The sequence below is a fragment of the Astatotilapia calliptera genome, chromosome 7 (genome assembly GCF_900246225.1).
Source record: "Astatotilapia calliptera chromosome 7, fAstCal1.2, whole genome shotgun sequence".
NCBI classification, from domain to species: domain Eukaryota; kingdom Metazoa; phylum Chordata; class Actinopteri; order Cichliformes; family Cichlidae; genus Astatotilapia; species Astatotilapia calliptera.
Genome location: NC_039308.1, coordinates 3,897,112 through 3,919,124, shown reverse-complemented (window position 1 = coordinate 3,919,124; position 22,013 = coordinate 3,897,112). Strand labels below are relative to the sequence as shown.

The 22,013-nt window shown below is 42.7% G+C and overlaps 2 protein-coding genes and 3 non-coding genes across 5 annotated transcripts in view; all 5 read right to left on the bottom strand.

Annotated features, from left to right (window-relative positions):
* The window catches only part of znrf1 (zinc and ring finger 1), a 63,802-nt gene extending 60,512 nt beyond the window's left edge, over positions 1 to 3,290 (bottom strand). Inside the window, exon 1 of the mRNA XM_026172571.1 lies at positions 2,004 to 3,290. Coding sequence (XP_026028356.1) covers positions 2,004 to 2,397 — 394 coding nt within the window. The 5' untranslated portion in view covers positions 2,398 to 3,290. The remainder of the gene's footprint in view (positions 1 to 2,003) is intronic.
* A 3,956-nt stretch (positions 3,291 to 7,246) lies between these two features.
* The window catches only part of ldhd (lactate dehydrogenase D), a 49,787-nt gene continuing 35,020 nt past the window's right edge, over positions 7,247 to 22,013 (bottom strand). The window contains exons 3-11 of the mRNA XM_026172570.1: positions 14,865 to 15,006; positions 14,582 to 14,723; positions 13,788 to 13,947; positions 13,507 to 13,706; positions 11,935 to 12,063; positions 11,375 to 11,502; positions 10,394 to 10,484; positions 9,787 to 9,898; positions 7,247 to 7,991 (exon numbers count right to left, since the gene is read on the bottom strand). Of these exons, the coding sequence (XP_026028355.1) occupies positions 7,811 to 7,991; positions 9,787 to 9,898; positions 10,394 to 10,484; positions 11,375 to 11,502; positions 11,935 to 12,063; positions 13,507 to 13,706; positions 13,788 to 13,947; positions 14,582 to 14,723; positions 14,865 to 15,006 (1,285 nt within the window). The 3' untranslated portion in view covers positions 7,247 to 7,810. The remainder of the gene's footprint in view (positions 7,992 to 9,786; positions 9,899 to 10,393; positions 10,485 to 11,374; positions 11,503 to 11,934; positions 12,064 to 13,506; positions 13,707 to 13,787; positions 13,948 to 14,581; positions 14,724 to 14,864; positions 15,007 to 22,013) is intronic.
* Positions 15,728 to 15,798, bottom strand: trnag-gcc (transfer RNA glycine (anticodon GCC)). Its single transcript has one exon. It is a non-coding gene; the product is annotated as a tRNA-Gly (tRNA).
* On the bottom strand, positions 16,327 to 16,397 carry trnag-gcc (transfer RNA glycine (anticodon GCC)). Its single transcript has one exon. It is a non-coding gene; the product is annotated as a tRNA-Gly (tRNA).
* Positions 18,102 to 18,172, bottom strand: trnag-gcc (transfer RNA glycine (anticodon GCC)). Its single transcript has one exon. It is a non-coding gene; the product is annotated as a tRNA-Gly (tRNA).

Genomic DNA, 22,013 nt, shown 5'->3' with positions numbered 1-22,013 from the left:
CATCTCTTTATATTTATTGTCCATATCTTTGTAACTGTTTCTACTTTCTGTATTGATGCTTTGCATCTCTATTTTGAGCTTATTTGTAGCTGTGGGCGTTTTATTTTTCTGTGCATTCGTTTTGTGTCTCTTTGCATATCTTTATGGTTATTTTGCATCTCATTATGGACATCTTATTTCTCTCTGTAGCTATTATGCACAGTCTCTTTATTGACGTTTTGTATTTTTGCATAACTTTATGTTTATGGTTGTTTTGTTTCTCCTTTCTCCAGTGATTTTGCATCTCTTTATGGACACTTTGGACCTCTTTGTGGTTTTTTGTGGTGGACTAATGGACCTATGTTCCCCTTAGCCTTGTGCACAGCAGGCCCTTCAGTAATCCTTCCATTCTTTATTGTAATGGTGAATGTACTGGTGTGAGTCATAAGCTTAACTTGGTGAACTCTACAGAAACCCAATAGATCTGCTGAAAATCAAAGGTTGTTCAGCCGTGACCATGCTTCTGCTTCCTGTCTGTTTAATATTTACATATTTTTGCTCATTTCTCCAGTTTTACACTCCGATCCTCCAACCTGGTTATGAGAGCACATTGGAGTCACCGGACAATGTAGGCCAGGTGCAAACAACATGTATACTGACATCCAACTTGTTATTCTCTTTCCATGAGCCGGTCAGAGCGCTGATAATGAGAGCCTGGGGACTAGGCTGAGGCTGCTTTGTGTAATGGAGAGAAGACAGTGTTTATAAGGTTCCTCAATTACTTATTAAATATTTGAATACACAAAGTTATACTACATCCAAAGATGGATATGTGGCTAAGCGTTGTTTCTGGTGGGTAAGGTTGGCTCCCTAAACCCCCAGACGTTTGCACTTGTATTTAAAAAAGATGACTCAGTTTGTGCAGTTCATACTACTAATCAACTGAAATCACATTTGTTATGTATGGTCATAAATCACGTATAACCAATGTGATTTGGTCATAAACTCAAATGAGTTTGACATGGCAGGTCTACACAGCTTATAATGTTACATGACCAGCTGTAAAATAATAATGATGATAACAATAAATTGTGTTTTAACACCACTGAAAGCGGTGAGATTGGCATTTCTAAGTGCAAATGACCCTCTAAGATTTCAGAAGGATCAGATTTATGTGCCAGCTGATTCTCTTTTCGTCTCTGAAGTGCTGCTGTTCCTTCTAAGCGCCACAGGAAACAGCCAAACTGATATTCACTGTGAGTGTGAGGAGGCGCCCGACATCAGACCTACATATACCTGTGAGTGTGCAGCTGTGTTCAGGCGCACACAGACATATTGTGCAGGGTGGTAAGCCGATGATGAGCATGAACAGCCCTCTCAGCCCTTCCTCCCCCCCATCCATCCTCCCTCCCTCTCTCCCCTATAATCGCTGGGCTAATTCACCCAGCCAGATTTGGCAACAGGCTTATTAGAGTCATTTCACACAACAAGCAATGACCTACGCAGACGGCGCAGCGGTGACTATGTTCTCCCCAAAACATCCGCACACAGAAATGAGCTTTAAACACATTTCATCACCAATGATGAAACATCGACATCTCCAGTTTCTTGCTGAAAAAATTCATCCCAGTGCCCCAGATTTTTTTTCCCTACAGCCAGCGGAGAGAACGTGAAGCACAACATGTTTTCCATACAGGGCAGTCTTATTTTTCTCAGACAAAAGCCTCCTTTCTGCTTGTTTCTGAGTGCGTCCTCGGGCTTAACTTCCCCGTGATGGCGGTGAAATTTATGGGCACCGCATTGGTGTCGTTCAGCAGCCTACCTGCAGGTAAACAAGGTAGGTGTCTGGCAGTAGGAGCAGGTGTCCGTGGGAATGTGTTCGTGCTTTTTTGTGTGATGATTAATCCGTCAGCCGTCCCCCGAATATCTGCTGGTTAACAGTGTGTGTGTGTGTGTGTGTGTGTGTGTGTGTGTGTGTGTGTGTGTGTGTGTGTGTGTGTGTGTGTGTAGCCTGCAGACCTTACCGCTGTGCGCGCTGAACCAGCGGGGTGCGATGTGCAGGGGCAAGGTGTCAGCCAGCGACCCCCGGGACCCCAGATACAGCACCCCGTCCGTGTGGTGCCCTCCGCCCCCAGTGTCCTGGTAGCCGGTCCCGTGAGGGGCCGCGGTAGTGCCCCCTGACCCCCCTCCGGCTCGATCCGAGTCCGTTCCTCTTGGGGTGTAGAAGCCGAAGGGCACGGCGGGACTGTGTTCGATGCCCATCCCAGCCACGGAGCTCACCGAGCGGCTCCGCAGGCCCATGGTGCCGCTCGGCCGGTAGTGACCAAAGTGGGCCGAGGGTGGCACCGCGCTGTCATCCGTAGAGACACCGGGAAAAGCACCCCGGGGCCGCCCCGCCGTGCTCTGCTTTCCCCCCATCCAAAGCGGGGAGAGGAGTGGGTGGGGGTTCTGGGTGGGTACAGGAGGGGGCTCGGCTCGATCCGCAGAGGGCAGGCTGTGCCCCCCTCCCCTCGCTCCTGTCTGTCTGTCGGCCTGCCTGCCTGCCTATCCGTCCGTGTGTGTCGGCAGGCTCGTCAGCTCTGACTCTCCGCAGACGCAACAGCCCGTTTCCCTGCTGAGCGGAACATGAGCCAGCCCTGACGTCTGGATTCACCTCACCCGCACACACCACCGGGAGGAACGAGCGGAGAGCGTTTGACTGACGCCGAAATCCGCGCTCCGCGAACAGATGCGCGCGCTGCGCTGCTGCCCTGCTGTCCCGGCTGGTTAACGCGGCTGTCTCATCGCAGGCGGCCGGCCCGGATCACAGCAGCGCCGCAGTGTTCCCTCCGCTGCTCTGCCCTCATCTGATCTCAGACATCGTGACAACTGTTGCTGTCTGTCTGACCGCCAGCAACACGACGGTCTGTCTCTGACACACACACGCGCGCACACACACAAATAAATGACGTCGTCCGTCCGGTCTGGTGGGCTCGCTTTTTTTCCCACCCCCCGGAGATCGGGGTCACAGTGAAGCCGCTCCCCTGCGCTCAGATCGGCGCTCCGCTCCTCTCCGCTCCGCCTCAGCCGCTGCTGCTGCTGCTGGCCAGACAATGGACGCGCTTAGTGCGCAGGCTCGGATCATAAATACAGACAGTATGGGAGACAGATGCACGCCGTTTCTAATTCCCCGACATGGGATTGGCCTGTTTTTCTTTCTTTTTTTTCACATGTTGGATTATGGGGCATTTTAGGACAGGACAGGTGTGTGACGGCGGTGGAGGGGGAACGCACCAGGTAGCCGAAAGAAAAAGCAAACAAACAAAGGAAACAAAAGAACTGACATAAAAATACACAAAGACAGAATAATTTTAAACTGCTCTGATCGCTCGTTAGTTATCGTCCAGTATCTGTCCTGTCACAGATATATCGGCTCTAGCTATGAAGTTTCTACATTATCAGACAGTCACTTTATGGTTATCATGGTTATCGTGGTATCGTGCTGGATTTTGGACGAATTGAGGAATAACTATCTATATGAGAAATTAAAAAATGTCACGAAACAGTCTGAAAATGATTTGAAAATCCAGTCAAGTCTTTAAGTTCTGATGATTTTCATGGTGGGCTGACCTCCAGAATAAAGTCCGTACAGCAGCATTAATATGTTTAATTCCACTGACATCCTTTCAGTTCACCTTTGCAAGGTAAAAGATGCAGCAGGATGTGGACCGAACCACTTTGAGGTTTATGAAGGGGAGTCCTTGTTTGTTAAAACTTTGAACTCTATTGTTTTTACAACTCCAGAGCTGTATATCATATTTTTGTGTTCACCATTATAAAACTATGGTTTACAATGATGCACTGAGGAGGAAAGCACTGTATATAAACAGTCACAGGTCTTAAAGAGTCTGGATTAAAACATTCTGGGAATATATCTGAATGGTTGGTGAATCCCCTCTCAGATTAAATTCTTAATTAAAACATTAATTAACCCCTTTTCTTCTGCATCGTCGATGCTCCTCTGCTGCTGCCCCACAAGGTCAGGCCTTAAGTCTTTAGTCCTGCAGACTGATGTCATTACCAGGCTATTCACAGATTTTGCCACCATCCTGTATGCTAAGTTATTGGGATCACTGGTGACCATGTTTGGTTTGGGATTAGGCCTGCTCCGTTTAATCCTGCATGTGTGTGTCTGTGTGTGTAATTAGGCTGGTTATATTCTCCTTGGCTCTTTGTTCTTCCACAGTAAAACAAAGTCAGACTCGTGCAGCCTTCTTGGGTTTACTACCCAATAAGGTAAACTATTGTTGAGTACTTACAGTACAGTAGGTGTTAATCTATCCCGCTATAATGACAGCAAGCCTATAAATGGATCCCTCTCTGCTCCACAGGCATGTAAACACACACAAAGCCAGACACACACAATCAGCTCCAGCTGATTTAAAGCACCGCTGCAAAATAGTGGAATAAGGGATAAAAACAAAAATACAGCTTAAAGTAAAAAATCCCTGAAATGAGGGGCAAAGGTCAAAATACAGGCCACATTATTAAATCAGGCTAATGAATACATTGTTAAAGAAACAGTGGTAATGTACAGCTCCATGGTTAGCTACTATTAATAAATAATTATCTAAAGGCACCAAGTTATGATGACATATTGTGACTATTCTAGATAAAGGAATAATATAGACTACAATAGCCCTTTATTGTCATTGTACATGTACAACACAAACTGTGAGGGCTCCTCATGAACTCACAATAATTAAAAAAAACTGGGTAGAAGGAGTTGGGGGTAATATTTCGAGAAAAATGTTTTTTAGGGCTTAAAGTCATACATTTATAATAAAACACTGAGAAATCTTAGAGGAAGATTAAAAACCTGAATATTCTATAAGATTACAAAGGCTGCTGTCCAGACCCTGCAAATTCAAGGAATATGGGAACCAGAACAACATACAGAAATAATAAATATAAATGTAAAATTTATTTTCTTCCAAAGAAAATAAAGATTTTTATTTATTTATTTTATTAATTTGAGAATAGCCCCACGTCTCATCCCATTACAGCTGCTGTGATAGGCTCTAATGCAGTACTAAGAAGTAATAAATAAGCAAATATGGATTCAATTAGTCAGTTAGACATGAAATATTTAATTCACTTGTAGTTTTGATTTTCAGTATTAATGCTCATAAAGGTAATGGATGAACGCTTAAAACAGTTATGATGACAGCATTCAAAATGTAAAAACAGTTAAGTAAATGTAAAGTATATAATAACAAAGCAAAAAAATGAGCCATGTTAGATAAATATAAAACACTGAAACATGAGCAGTGTGTTGGTGATTATACTAATATGACAGGTCTGGATAAAAGGCCCAAAATGAGTAGAAATCACTGGTGTAGAGGTTTAACATGAGATCTTAGTAACACTGATAACAGACAACATCACACACAGAATGTAAAATGAATAAAAGAAACAAGGTTTGCTAAACAGTCTCCACACAGGAAAAATTAGAAGAGGAAAAACTGCTTTTTGACACAGAGGATAAGAAATCAACGTGTTAGTAAAACTAAAATGCTTCCCTTGCTTCTCATGCTCTCTCTCTCTCTCTCTCTCTCTCTCTCTCACACACACACACACACACACACACACACACACACACACACACACACACTGCACCAGTATAATAAAAAAAATCAAGCTCACAAAAACACAGTGTAAGCAGGTTCTCAGCCAGTTTTCTTTTTAATAGTTCCAGCGAATCCATAACCAAGAAAATTTTAGTGCCACCTTTTAACAAGTTGCCCATATACATTTAATACATTTATAAAGGAAACGTGACTTCTAACTTTATTTAATGTTAACAAATTTGACATGTTTGGTCCGCAGCTGTGAAGAATCTGAGTCAAAAATCTGTTTATTAAAGTATAACTAAACATTAACTCTCAATGAGTGGATTACCAAAAATACCCTAATGAAGTAAAGGATTCATTAACACCCTTAATAACATTCTCAACATATCATCATTAGTTAGTTTAGTCATAAAAGGCCACTTAACAGAGGTGGTGAAAACTGGATTACCAGCCCATTTCTGCTATATTTGTATATTTTTTTCAGGTAAAATGGGGAGAAAATAGCGTTTTTCTTTTGCATGTGTGGATTTTTTTCAAACCCACATGAAATATAACTTTAGAATGTATATTGCACTTATTTATTTTCTTCTTTTGTCTTTTTAAATGAATGCATGGTCTCTTTGTGATCATTTTGTGGTTGTTATTAATTATAAGTTTCAATGCATCTTTTTTAAAGGCCTCCTGAACCATCGTCAAGGATTTCACGGAAAACAAATATGACTTATTAGAAAGGCTGCAGGAAATAGTCACTGAACTGTAGACTGCTTAAACAGCTATGCAAATCAATAAGAATAAAATAAACAGAACTCAGAGTGAGCTATAACAAAGTCACGCAGTGTTTTTATTTAAAAGGAGATTTGATTGTAGCTCAGTGGCTGTGCGAGTGTGTTAGTGCTCTTCACGTCTTTCTTAATGTTCAGTTAGTGGCTGCAAGCTGGGAAAACAATAGTTACAAAGCTGCCGAGGCAGAAATGAGCATTATATTTTGATCTTCTGGCTGACACGCTGCAGGTTTGTCTCTCAAGGATGCACCACTGACACCGTGTGGTGGTGTAGAGCGTTGCTTCATCACAGACAGAAGGAAGAAATCCAGGTACAAAGACGCCTGAAGGTTCATTTGGCTCTGATAATTTTCTTGTTTAATGGTTTGTGACATAAAACGCAGTGAATCCAAATGATGGCAACTTAAATTACTTGAAGTTTGCTCGCTTCCTTGAAAGCTGCCTCCATTCCGGTTAGCGGACAGTGAAATGAATTTAACATGCTGAAAAGCTAACATGTTTGCTTTTCTCACTTTTATGTAGCTTCTTAACAATAGCCAACTTTGTAGCGCTCAAATGCAGCGCTCCAAATTATTAGAAGTTACTGTACTTTTGTCATTAATGACCTCCTGACAACCTATATCAGGGAGGTCAAAGATAAGGCCTGGGGCCTAGAATCAGGTCGTCAAAGATGGATCTGTCCCACTGTATAGCTTTGAAAAATGTGAAAGAGGGCAAAGATTTTGGACTTTTAAATATATCTTAACAGGTTTTTCAGCTTTTCCTGCTGATGCAGACCTCACCCATGGACATTCATCCTACATTACATTCTGTGAATTAACAAAAACTTTCAGTTTCTTTATGTAGGTCATCATGGTCAAGGATTTCACTGAAACCATTGCATACTGTGATTTATTTAAAGTATACAACATATAGTCGCTGAATTCTAGATACTCTTTAAACAGCTATGCAAATCAATAGAATAATGGAGTCCTGTGTCAAAATGCTCATCTGCAGTTAGGTAAAGTGTTTACAAAAGCAAAAGCATAATAAACTGTAGTGTCTACTTTCAATGAAATGTATTCAGCAGGCAATAAACAGGTTGAACAGCACTTGGAGTGATTCCACATATTAGACATTAATTTTAATGACACAAAAAGAAAGGATCTGTGGAAGATAATCTTTACATAATGCTTGCTGGTCTGCAACAACAGACCAGGTCTTCCTTAAAAACTCAAATTTGGAGTTAGCAAAAAGGATTCTATTAACACTCATCATTTTCCAAGAGTCAGGTTTTCTGGTGCATGTAGGAACATTCGTGAGAAATCTCCCACAAAACACGTATAGCTTTCTTGATTTAACTGAATTTGCAAATCACTGCTTCAATGATTTCATATGTTTGCTTGTGCTCCTTTAACAGAGGTGCGTCCACAAACTTCACTCAGATGGACACGCTGCTCATGGCTCTTCTCGCTGCAGGATTTTCCCAGGATTCATCAGGTTGTTTGGGTCGAGGGCGTCCTTGAGACTCTGCATGACCTGGATGCCCACAGGCCCCATCTCCTCGCACAGCAGCGCCCTTTTTCCTAAACCCACTCCATGCTCCCCTGTACACGTACCATCCATGGCCAAGGCTCGCCTGCAAGAAGCAAATACATTTTTTAGGAGCAAAAAGTTTGAAAGTTTTCTGAAACCTTTACAAATGTTTCAAAATGTTTCACTTTCTATCCACAAACATTCATACGAAAGTAATCGCTGTGAGCCAGAAGCTCAGGCTTCAGGCTGTGTTTTCTTGGCTCTATATGACGCAATACAGAGTGTATATTTTTAATATGGCCAATTCATGGTCCACAGCACAGAAGCCCCACCCACCTGCTGTTGGAAAAGGGGCAGCCAATCAGAAGAAAGATGGCTTAAAAGGAGAAGGACGGGAGTTAGAGTTGTTTTGTGCATTGGAGTCTCCGCTGCCTTCGCTCAGGTCTAATTCAGGTGAGCTGTGGCTTTCTTCCATCTAATCCTCTATGCCATTACCCTCTGTGGTCTGAGCCTGACCCTGGCATAGCTGGTGGTGTTTAAAGTCTTTGAAAACAGATTTTGAGAAGATTGTATTGGTACATAGCTAAACCCCTCCATCTATAGAAAGACAGCCCACAAGTCTTTGCAAGTCCCAAGACTTAAACGTTTGGCCCTCTGGAATCAATATTAACCGAGAGAGATGGGCGAGAGCGCGATTCCAACGGGGAGGAATTTGTTTGAAGATAAGCAAGCGGAGTAAGGAGGATTACGGCGAGTGTGGGGAGGATTAGGGTGAAGAGAAACGTGTTGAAGAGAGACTGACAATGAAGGTAATAACAAGGAAAGTTGCTAAAATGGAGCAGTGAGGCCAGGCTGCCTGACAGGTACATGAGGCATACGCGCTCAACCAATAAGACTTAAAAAAAAGGAGATTACTGTTAGTAAGAACATCTGGTATTCAGTAACAATGTGTGTCTGCTTGATGGGATCTGAAGGAAGTATAAATAAAACATTACAGCAGCTGTCAGGTGGTTCGAGGCTCCTGTCTATGTCTTTTGCTAGTACAATAAATGTTTTTTAATGGTAATTTTAGTGTTACCATGTAGCTGATTACTACTGTATGCGATAATAACCTTTTCAGAGGAGTGTTCGTTCAGATACACGTTAAAAACAGTCAAGATTACTCTGTAATCATTTTATCACTTTGATCATGTTAACGACATCTGCGAGCTCAGTCACGGGGGTGGGCGGAGCTTTAAAGTCTCTCCTCGAGCTGCACAGAATGCAGGGCTGGTTTCTACTTGAAGCTGGTCCATGTGGGCATGAACTGTATGTGCTGTGTGGGAGAGTCCACATAGGAAGCAATGCACAACGATACCAGAGGCCATATTAGATAGCCAACAACATTCAAAAACAAAATACTGGCAATGAGAACTGCACACATTACAAGATAAACTTTTATTAACTTCAAGGCAAGCGCCTGACGCAACTACCAGTGGGGGCGTGGGACAACTTTGACTAAAACATGAGAGGGTAGACAACATATGTCAGGCTAGTGACCAACTGTCAGCTTCAAAGCAGCGTGTCCAGTGCGAGTCGCCTCAAATGGATGCAGCTTAACTTCCTGGACAACTGTATTACCCATCAGATATGTCCATACAGGGACTCCAGTTAGAGTGAGGTCTGCTTACTGTAGGTTTGTCATAATAAAAATGACAAACTAGAATAAAATGTCTGCTGATTAAACACTGTACATTTATTTGTATGAATGAGTCACAGATATGACCTGTGTCCTCACATCCTGTTGTTGTCAACCCTGAAGCAGTGAACGGCTCGATGGATGGCGACAATCTTCCAGAAAAACAAGTGAAATCCTGATTGGTAGAAGATTTGTGAGTGAGTGCGAGGTGACACCATACCTAGCCAGTCTCTCAGTGAACAGGTGGACTCTGTGCATCTCCTCGGGGTCGTTTGGATCCACCACCATCAGACAGTGGAAATTCCCATCGCCCACGTGGCCTGCTATGGGACCTGAGGGCAGAAGCCATCCACATTCAATACAGTGCCAAAAAACATCAGCTTTTTACATCACTTTCTTCTTCTGTGCTCTTGTGATGATACACCAGAATGACCCCTACATCCTGGAGCTTAACAAGAGTTCCTGTATTTAAAAGTTGTAGTATTAGGAGTTAAGTCTCATTCATTGATCCCTTAGACCTCAAAGTGCTTCCTTCAGTTAAAATATGCACCTCAAACTACACATTTTAATCAACCTTCCTGCAGCTTCTCTACTCCACCACACGGGTCAGCTGACCAGCTACCAGAAAGCTCACTCAAACTGGTTCACTGAAATCCCAAAAAGAAAGAAATTATTTTCTTTTCATAAATTTCTATTATTTTTTTTCTAACATTAAAGATGAATGCTTTGAGGAATAAGAGAGATTCAAGTGCCTTGAATGAACAACATGGTGTAAAATTCAGCTGTGGGTGCGCTTTCAGCGTGAAGTCAAGTGGATGTGTGCTCACCTGTAAGTCTGTTCTCAATCAGGTCCTCCTTTGTCTCCACAATAATTTGAGGCAGTCGAGACAGAGGAACACACACATCTGTAGAGTAGGCCTACACACACACACACACACACACACACACACACACACACACACACACACACACACACAGGGAAGATAAGGTCACGATATTGGAAAGGCATCAAGCAGGTGTCTTGTGCAATCTTCAGGATTTAAAACGTTAATAAAGTGAGACATAAAAGTGCCTCCGAGCAGTGACTGTGTTTGTGTAGCACAGCGCTGTCACACAAAGCCTCACTATTAAAAGGCAACATATCCAACAACCTCAACTCGAATGGTACTGAGTTTTCACACAGCAGTGATAAGTTATAATAATATCACACTGCAGGCTGTGTGTAATCCCTTTGGAGCAATATTACATCTGCCCAACACGAGAGCCCTCTCACGCTGTAATACACCTTCTTCTTTTTACCTTCCTTAGTGTCAGTGCCGAGGAAAGGTGTTTTAGTGTACAGTTAGCTCCATAAATGTTTGGACGCTTACACTCTTTTCTGTCACAGTGGGTTTTAAATCAAACTGTCAAAATATGATTAAACCTCTTTATTCCACAAACGAGGTGAAACAGCACAGGAGGAGAGAAACAAGGCACAGCACAGACTATCACACATTTTTTTTCCCTTTTCCATAGTTTATTAGGGGCGGGACCCTCTAACCTCAAGATACCAAGCAAACAAAACACAAACAAGAACTGCAGTAGCCAATAAGATACGACCACGCACTGTTTAGTTCACTGCTCAAAAATTAAAGGAACACTTTGAGGCCTCAATGGAAAAAAATCGTGCTGGATGTCTATAATGATATGGACTGGGTAATGTGTTAGGAAAGAAAGGATGCCACATTGTTTGATGGAAATGAAAATAATCGACCTACAGAGAAAATCATGCTCGAAGTCCGGTCTCTGAAGCAGGTGACTTTGTTTACCTTGCAGCCCGGTCTGAGAGCCAGAGCAGCGTACCAGGCATCATGACGAGCTTTCCACAACCGATTCCGTGTTTCCGTATCTCGAGCCCACTGAAAGTCTGACCCTCCGTTACTCTGAGTGATGTCCTCTGTAGAAACACACACACTGACCTTCAATGGGAGTTTGCTTGCTTTCAATAAATCACATTACATCCAAACTTTAACCAAAGAGAGAAAATCTGCTCCCACTTCCACAACACTACTGTTATGTGACTGTTAAGCAGTTTTCAGAAGCACTGTCCTGAGATCCAGTGGATGGACCAACCAGTTTACAAATAATAATAAGCTTTGTTGGACACATCCCCTCACAGACAAATATTTGTGACTACTGTTAACATCTACGACAGTCTACAACAAAACCGAGGACCCTGAAATGTTTACAAATGGTTCACTGACTTCATGACTCTTTACTTTTCATATCCTGGCCATATCTGGGAAACTAACACTAAAGCTCAATATCTTTCAGAAACTGCTTTATCTAATGGGAGAACATCTGGTCTGATATCAGCAAACACACACACCGGCTGTTTTGACCTGTTCCTCGAGGCTTTGTTCTGAGCCGTGGAACTCCAGGAACAGAGTTGGGGTCACGGGGTAGGACAGAGAGCTGAACCTGTTGCACGCATCAATCATCACATCATCCAGAAACTCTGGATCACACACACACACACACACAGGACAAACACACGATTAAAGGAAATGTAGGTAAGATGATCTAAAGTCATTCACTTGCATCATTGCTGCGTAGGTTCCAGCTGTCAATAATTGGTATTGATCTCATTTTCATCTCTAGTTTGAGGATAAATTCTTCCCTCCTGGATTCTATACGGTTTTTAAGTGATGCTGTATGAACCCTGCCTCCAGGTCCTAAACTACTCTGCGTTTATTAAGGCTGCTGTGTTTTAACATGCTTTAATGTTTTGTATCTTGTTCTATTTAATCTGACCAAGCCTCTAAAACAGTCAGTGATCACTGTCGGCCTCTCTCGGGTTTTATTACCACTATACATTTTAAAGCTCAGTTTTTAAAACCTTACAATGCAACTACAGCCCAGCCCATGCAGCAGTATATGAATGACTAACCTCGTATTGTGGATGGATTATCTCTATTGTTCTCCTGACTGAAGTTCGGTCCGTTTACAGCATCCTGCCATGCGATTGCATTTGTCCCTAATCATTGGGAACCCTCACGTTAACGAGTGGAAAAAAGTTAGCGTTCATCCTCCAGCATTACTGTGTTTATATTATGCTAACATAGCTGTGTCACTAGCAGTCACGTAGCACAACATTATATACCAGCTAGTCCAACTTCAGTAACCCTACAAACGTCACTGCTGTTTAGTTTTCTGTCTTCATTTATGTTGGAAGTGATAGCAGAGCTGTACGTTTGAATTTTTCAGAAATCTCTCAGTCAGAACATAGTATATTATGTTTAGATGGAAAGTAGTGAGCTAACTCCCTGCTAACTTTGAACTCCGTTAAACTTCATAAATCCTGTTTTCATGGATGGCTGGATGTTAAACCTAATTGTTACACACTGATCACTTTATTAAAGTTTGTAACTCTCAGTGACGCCGCAGTGTTTGTTTGACTTTGGGACCTGAAGCAGAGTTTGGACCCTGAGGTCAGACCGTTTTACCACTACCACTGCAAAAATCGCGTTTCTGAAAAGAGCAATAAAGTTTTGTCTCTTCCTCATTATGTCTATAAATCTTTATGTGTCTGTTTTCTCCACGACTGAGGCTTACGCTAAGAAAGGAAACAATGCGTTTACAGTGAAGATGATGATGGGAATAATAGAATTGAGAGAAACACATAAATAAGGAATATTTAAGTGATCAGTTATGTTTTCACCATTTTCACCTTTAAACAGTATTTCGAACTTTCTACATTAGAGTACTGGATCCTCAACGTTTGATACACGGACCTTATTCTGTGAAACTTTGGCAATGTTTGAAATGTTTGTTTTTGAGTGCATTTTGCTAACATCATTTTATTTAACAGTTCAAAATAATCCAGAATTATCCCTTAACATTGAGCCCTCTGAATCACAGTGTGCCGTTATTTTGCATTATTTCCAAGTTTCCTGCTCACCGATGCGAGCGATGGGTACTCCAGCTTGTAGCGTCTGCACTGTGCTGTCTACAGCAGCCTGGACAGAAGGAAATGAGCAGACCGCTGACACCATGGCCTCTGGGATGCCATAGAGGCGTAATGTGGTCTTAGTGATGATCCCCAGGGTCCCCTCTGAGCCTACAAACAGGTTTGTCAAGTTATAGCCAGCTGACGTCTTCCTGAGGAGAGAAACCAAGACAGAAGCAAAGGTAAGAGGCTTTCAAGATCATAACGATACATCACATTTGCCTGGTGAGTACCTGGGACGGCGGCCCTTCCCGGCAGTGTGTACGACGCTCCCATCAGCCAACACTACCTCCAGGTTTATAACATTTTCCCTCATAGTCCCATAACGCACTGCATTAGTACCTGATGCACTGGTGGCAGCCATACCACACAGAGATGCATCAGCTCCAGGATCTGAGACAAAGCACATAACCAGGGTTGGGTCAATTATTAAAAAAGGACACATCTGTAATCTGACAGTAACTTTGTATAACCCAGATATTTACAACTTGGGACAACCGCAGTGACCACTTGTGAATAAGAGGGCAGCTGTCATGAACTTTAATATTTTAACATGCTAACTGAGGCCTGTAGCACATGCTCACAGTTGCTGATGATCAGTTAATGATCTGGCTGCTACCTACTCTCTTGTACTTGTTTACAGAGAAGCAAAGATTCCTGTGCATGTGAAAAAACCCTAAAAACATCCTGCATTGAAGTATTATTTAGGTATTCTTCATCATTCCTTTTAACACTACCATCATAGTTGGGGGTTTTATCATCACATTATATTATTATATTATATAATATCAATATATTTTTTAACAAATCAGCATCAACATCATACAACATCACTAATTCTGTGCAGTAGTTTTTCTTTCATCTTTTGGTACAACTTGTGCTGACAGGCCAAGATAACTAGCAGCTGTTCTCTTGGTGCTATGACGGTCACAAAGACCCCGACCACCGCCCCTAAACTGAACACTCATGTCAAAAGTGTTGACTTAATGCTTAATCTGTGTGAATCCCTGTGAACATCCTGACTGACCAATAGGAAACCAGAGGCCTGTGTCTCGCAGGTATGCATTGAGAGTCTTTCGAGTCACACCAGGCTCCACCGTCACATCAAAGTCCTCTGGGTGGAGATCCAGAACCTGTTCCATGTTCCTTAAGCTGAAGCACACTCCCCCCTGAAGGATGATGACACAAACAAACACAGGAAATAAGACTTATGACAGTTATCACCAAGATGACATTCTGCTGGTTATTGTTGTTACTAAAGATGTTAACTGTTCTAAGTGGGAGAAAGTATGACCACACAAATATCTCACCTTCATAGCTCCAACCCCTCCCTCCAAGCCAGTCCCAGTGCCAAAAGGGATGATGGGAAGGCGGTGCTTGTGGCAGACCTTTGCCAAGGCACTGACCTCCTCCACACAACGTGGAAACACCACCACATCTGGAGGACGGCATCTGCACAAAAATAATGCAATGCTGTCACATTCTGTTTTTTCTACTTCTCCAAAGAACCACACCCATTCTTCCCACTGCTCCCAGCAGCTGAGCCAGAAACCACAGCTCACCACACACGTTTTTGCCTCAGGTTGTGTCTCCCTGTAAGAGTGTGTTAGATGTTCAGGCTAACACATCAGGTGTTTCGTTGTTGTTCTCCAATAAAAGTGTATGAATCTACATGTTCTCGTGCTATAATCAGTACAGTACAGATCAGCTCACTCCTCGCACCTTTGCAAATGTGCTGAGGCAGCATTTAGCTGCAGAGGTCGCTTTGCTCACCGCCATGCTGTCATCACACAGATGCAGCCATTTATACCTGCCACTAAGGCGCTGCAGTATTCTACCAAACCAAAGGGGTCGCTACTCAGACAATATTGTGGCATGTGTGCTGATAAGGAGGGGAAAGAGACAAAACAAGAAGCCAGGACTTTGTCAAGGTTTTTGCAAAGTTCTTTCCACAAGCTCAAGTTTTTAAACAGTTGCAAAAGTTGCATGACCAACTGACACGCCACAAAGATTGCGTCGCGTGACACAGGATGTGCGGTCAAAACCGTCATCAGACACAACCGACATGTTGGCCTTAGCTCAGAGAGAGGGGCCTCGACAACTTAGCCTCTCCAGATTATTGGGTACTACATGCTTTATATAATATAACACAAAGCAGGAGAAAAACTAGAGTTGCATTGGCCGGGAATCGAACCCGGGCCTCCCACGTGGCAGGCGAGAATTCTACCACTGAACCACCAATGCTTGCTGCAGCAACTTTTGCACGGAAGACAGTGGGTGAGCCGGCTGACACACGTGTATTTCACATTGTTCAAGCATTCTCTGTATTTCAGGATTATGAGACTAAGTGTGACTATGACTGTGAAACTAAAACTGGGGAACAGCTGACATTTTAGTGATGTTAGAGGCTAGACAAAGACCTGCTCAGATAACCCTTAAAAGGACTGCTGAGACCCAGTGATCCTGGTCCTGTTATACCCCATGGTTACAATAAAGCCATGTTTGCCATCGTACATGGAAAAACTTCCACATCAAGTATATTTGTTCTATCGCTCACCGTTATTTGCTTACTGTAGGAACTTCTGCAGGGAAAATAGACAGTGGCCCCTCTGGCCAGTTGCACATGCAAGTATATAGATTAAGGTCTTCTTTCTTGAAACACTTCATTTTAACACTAGGGACACAACATCTGTCAATGTTTGTTTTTTGGCTAACAGAGAAGCAGTTTTAGAGTGGTGCATTCTATAACATATATAGCGGAAAAATAAGAACTGCATTGGCCGGGAATCGAACCCGGGCCTCCCGCGTGGCAGGCGAGAATTCTACCACTGAACCACCAATGCTTGCTGCTGTGACTTTTGCACAGGAAATGGAGGGCTTTCTGGGCCAGTCGGCATGTACGAAGCAAACTTCCAGTGCATTTAACACCATCAGGCTAATCCTACTGGGTGATAAGCTGATTTTTGCATAGAAAACAGGAGACGGCCCCACCGGCCAGTAGCACATTTAGCATTGTTGTCAGCCCTGTGTCTACTACACAAAATCAATTAACTAAACAGATTCAGTGTTTGTCGTCACAATACAATTTCCAAGTTACTGAATATCACACACAGCTTGGGCTCTAGAACTAATTTCGTGGAGAGTAGCTGGACTTTATTTCTCTCCAGAGTTACCCTAGGTAAGAGACGACAGGCAGCGGTGTGTATAATTGTTTCCACCTGGTTCACTGACTGTACATTAGGGTTTTCCCAATGGGTCATATTATTTGTGCGACAAACCACAGCTCAGTGTAGCCAGCCTACTTGGAGTTTCTCGATGTAAGTTAAAACCAACGATTACTTGGATCCTACTTCAATGGGGAATAGTTGCAGGAACTTTTGCACAGAAGACAGACAGTGGTCCCTCTGGCCAGTTATTCACATAAGAATATAGTGTTATGGCCCTTGCAGGGGCTCCTGTCCAACTGACCTTGTGTGGGTGTGTCTTTCTTTCTTTCTTACAGTTATATTGGCGGTTGGCAAACAAGTGAAAGGTGCATTACCGCCACCAACTGGTATGGAGTATGGTCTGGAACGATGTGTAGGTGTGTCCTGCCATCTCTCCTGCCTTAGGTGCTACCTAAGCTGACTCTAATTAGCAATTAAGTGTACTTAAGGCGAGCTCTAGTGCCACATTAAGTGGCTTTATTGTCATTTTAACTATGAGCAGTCGTGCAGTACACAGTGAAATGCGACATCGGTCCTCCAAGACCATGGTGCTACATATAACAGGCTATCAACAAAGGACTACATAAAGTGTAAGTGTGCAAAAAACGAAACAGCACAACACCAGACAGAACAGAATAACGCCGACACTAGACAGTGCAATAGAAAAGTGCAACAACAACAGTGGGTTGTGATAAAAGTGACTTGACGTGTGTGTGTGTGTGTGTGTGTGTGTCAGTCCAGTCACTGATCTGTTTAGGAGTCTGACGGCTTGGGGGAAGAAACCGTTTTGCTGTCTGGCAGTGAGGGCCCTACTGCTCCGGTACCTCTTGCCAGAAGGTTGAAGATTGTATGTTAGGGGTGTGTGGGGTCCTCCACAATGCTGGTGGTTTTGCATATGCAGCGGGTGCCAGAGAGCCTCGTTGGTTTTTGTAGCTAGTGAGCTGTGCGTATGGTGACTGGTTTCCCCTGCTCTGTGGAGAGGACTGTTTTGGTGACTAACCCCCTTTTTCTTTGACTCACTGTTCAGTTTATTGACCAACATCTGGGTTTTGTTGTTTTCCTTCTCTAAAAGGTGATAGCGGCTTGCCTCTTTTTCAGTTTAATTTAACCATTTGCCTCCCTGTCTCCTTTTTTTCAATTTGGACACCTTTTGTTACTTCCCCGTCATCCCCTGGACCTTTTAGGGTAATGTTACAATAGGTTTACACTTCATTTTAACCCCTAGGTAGCACAACATCTGTCAATGTTTGATTTCTGACTAAGAGAGAAGCAGTTTTAAAGGTGTGCATTTTATAGATTCAGATTTAAAAATATATAGATGGAGGGAAGAAAAGTAAGCCCTGCATTGGCCGGGAATCGAACCCGGGCCTCCCGCGTGGCAGGCGAGAATTCTACCACTGAACCACCAATGCTTGCTGCAGCAACTTTTGCACAGAAAACAGAGGACGGCCCACAGTCCAGTAGAACGTTGTTTAGGGTTTTCTCTAAGTGTTGGGAACTGTATGTGAAGAGCAAGGGTGGATCTGAATGTGAAACTGAAATTGGCTAACAACACAGTCAGTCACAAGACAATGAACACCTTTCAAAAAGTGCTCACTACTGTACCAATGCCTGATGAATCTTAAATGGCAAACGTCATATACTACATTTCTTCCTTGGATCCTACTTCAGTTGGGTACAGAACAAAACTGAGGTGTCCCTAGGATTTATACTGGTATCCTCAACTACTCAGAGAATCTGGAAGCTCTAAGCTTTTGAAAGTGTTCATTAACGGAGGTAAATGATTAGCTGACTGGACAGTGAACCGAAAAACTGAAGAGAAGCTAGAGAGAAAGTACAATAACCAAAAGTCTACTAAATAAAACAAATTAACTAAACAGATCTAACGTTTGTCGTCACAATAGAATTTCCAAGTTACTGAATGTCACATCCCTCATGGTAAAGTTTGGTAAACTTGACTGACTGAATATGGTTATAAGATAAAACATTTTGTTAGAGTATTATCTTTACAGCACTGCAATTATCTTTTACAACATGACATTTAACACGTTTAGTCTTTTGTATTTTGGACTGTCAGTGAGAGAGAACAATGAATTTGTAGACGTTGCTTTAGTCTGCGCTTTTTAATTCACACGAAATGTACTTTGATATGGGCTGTATCAATAAGGACATGAAAGGATTTCTCAGAAAGATAAATATAAAAAGTGAATCTTTTGAAAAGAATCAGGAAACTGTTATGATGCACGACCATTAAGATGAGTCCTAGCGTATTAGGAGTTACTGGGTTGAAGTTAAAGTATTGCTTGCTTATTGCGCGCTAGGAACTTTTGCAGTGGCTGGGAATAAAACCCAGGCCTCCCGCGTGGGAGCTTGGGATTGTTTAGCTCAACAGGCCTAAGCAGTTTCCTTTTCATTCTCTATGGTAGTGCTAAACTTCAGGTGTCATATTTTTAACCATCGTGATCCTTCTTGTGCTGTTGTGAGTTTGAGATGCGGCACTTTTTAAAAATTTCCCACTTTTAAATTTCAGGAAACAAGACAACTTATGTACCACCTGAAACAGATCTCAGCGATCCTTGTTCATTCATCAAAAGTAAGAAACGTTGTTTGTAATGAGAGTAAACCAACAGATTAACTTTTCAGGTGTATTTTAAAGGTAACAGAAGTGTCCACTGTGATTTCATTTACTTGATTTGTTTAAGGAAGCTTCTATTGCTTGGGTAAAGGCGGTTAGATTTAATCAGCTGTGGTAAAATGGCATGATGAAAATGACGAATGAACCTGTCTTGATGCATGCTCAATCAGGCCTGAGTCAAATCCCGGTCTCTCTCCATTTTCATTTATGGTTGATGTTCACTTAAACATCTGCTTAATGCATAGATCATTAATTATTCAAAATCACTTTTACATTTTCTCATCTTTTCATCTCGCTCAGAATTTGCACAAATTAATTACAGAGAGACTGCATTCATTTTTTTTCAGGACCCAGTACAGATGCTGCTTGCACATCTTCACTGCTGTTTTCAAAAGTGGGCACTTTGTGGACAGAAGGTGAGCGTGTACAGCACGTGAAAAGTTCCTAGATTTTTAGCACTAGTGATGCTGCTGTAACGCTGATTTTTAAAAATTTTATATTTTTTTAATGTATTCTAAGAGAAACAATGTAAGAGTAACACTGCTTTTCAAATATTTATGTTTAAATTTTAGCTCCTTCAGTTCAGCCAGCTATGGCTGGTTATAAGCATGACCTCAGCAGCTGGACTTTCTCTTCACACCAGAAGCTGTGGATGAAGACTGAGCTTCAGGATCTTGGACTGTGGCCTGGGTCTCAACCAGTGCGTAACTCCAAGGGAACGCCACTTCACTCCGGCGTCTCCCTCCACAACCTGAGTGGCTGACCTGCCATCTCCAAATTTCTTCCAGCTCCACCCCTTCTTTATATGGAAACCAGAGTGTGTTATCATTGTCAGGTTAAGAAACAAATACATCTTGCCATGACTCCATGGTTGCTTTCGTCTACAAGTGGTCTCTGCTGGTGTGGGCAGGCCAATTGTTGGCACCACTGGTCAGTATTACATCCTATCCTCATGACTGACAAGAACTGGTGTGCTGACAATCCACGATGGCTGGAGAAACTGTCCAAAAGGTTTACCGAACTTTTCTGACATCCAAAAAGGCCATCTGCAAGTCTTTACGGATGAGCTGAGGTGGACTGACAAATCTCCAGCAAACATGGCAAACCAAATCGACGAACTCATGCACCACGAGTATGAGCTCACCTGGCATACCTCCATGCCACAGACTGTGTCTGGGACTCTGAGTCATGAAGCACAAGGACAGGGGAACATTGGGCAGTTACAGAGGAAGGGAAATTGACCCATATCGATCATGGTATGACAGTGTGAACGGCACAAATCCGATCTGGGTCACTTTCATATGTGGTACTGAATCCGATACATATCCGATGTTTCAGAAAGCGACTGCTGTTTGAACGGTCATGTCGCATTAAATCCGTCTTTTACGTCACTGACACAAGACAGATGCCAATTATCAGCTGTGAGACCCCTCTAGAGAAAGTGTGATTGTTATCATCACATGACGTGACTTAGAAATAATGTACAAGATTTAAGGGCAGCACTAACAACTTATTTTATTTTATTTTTTTTATTTTTTTTAAAACAGATTACCTGATGGTAAGCATACAGTTCTATAAACATGTAGGTGAACTCTAACAGGTTATAAAGAAGAGTGATACTTTTGCAGAAAACAATTTACTTTTTTACATTTACAATGTTATTTATATAAACAAAAGAAATGTAACTAGAGAAAAAAAACTCTTAGGTACAGTGTCAACTGTTTCTTCCTCATTTCTTTTCCTTTTTTTTTTTTTTTTTTCTTTCTTTTTTTCTTCCATCTAAGTCTCTCTGCCTCATAGAAAGCAGACTCCTGAAACTCCTTCCAGGTCATTTCCTTGTCCACGCCTTTGTCTCTGTATAGAGTACACTTTCAAAGGGCAGCAAATATATTTTTCCTGCCACTCCAGCGAAGCCCGTATGAATGTGTGGACTATTTGGTCCCTGTTTCAGGTCCCTGTGGCTGAATCTGCTTTTCCTCCATCCTTCTCTTCTCCCTCTTCTTGGTAGCATCCGGTTCCCTCTGGAAAAATTCTGTCTGAGCAAATTCTTCAAAGGGCATTTTAGGGTTACAGATTCCCTCAGCAGCATAACTTTGATGCACCTTGTTGGAACAATAGGAATAGCGCACAGGCCCTCTCTGGTAAAAAATAATGGACGGTGGATCCATCTGTCTCATATTGAGACTTGGGCTGTCCACAGGCAAGACAAGTCTTTGTCTGCCTTTTTCCCCTCAGGCTGCTGCTGCCTTTCCAAGATGCCCTCCACAATCTTCTCTATTGAGACTTGTGTCAGTGGTGTAGACAGGGCAGGAGGAGGCGGGTTAAAGACGGCAGGCTTTATGGTGACTACAGGGACACTAGTTGTTTCACTGCCTTCAGTTAAAGAGTGCCCCAGCTGCTGAGTCTCCAGAAGTTTTTCTGGGCTTATGTTCAAAGATGAATTGGTGTTGAGAAGTTTAGCCAAGTGCTTCACATACCGGGATACGTGCACCTTGGATGTGGGATGCAGCAAGCTGTTGGGATCTGTAGCAGAGCGATGGACCATGTCTGCATAATCTTGATCCACAAGCTTCACGCAGCAAATATAGTTTTCCTGCCACTTCAGGGAAGCCCGTATG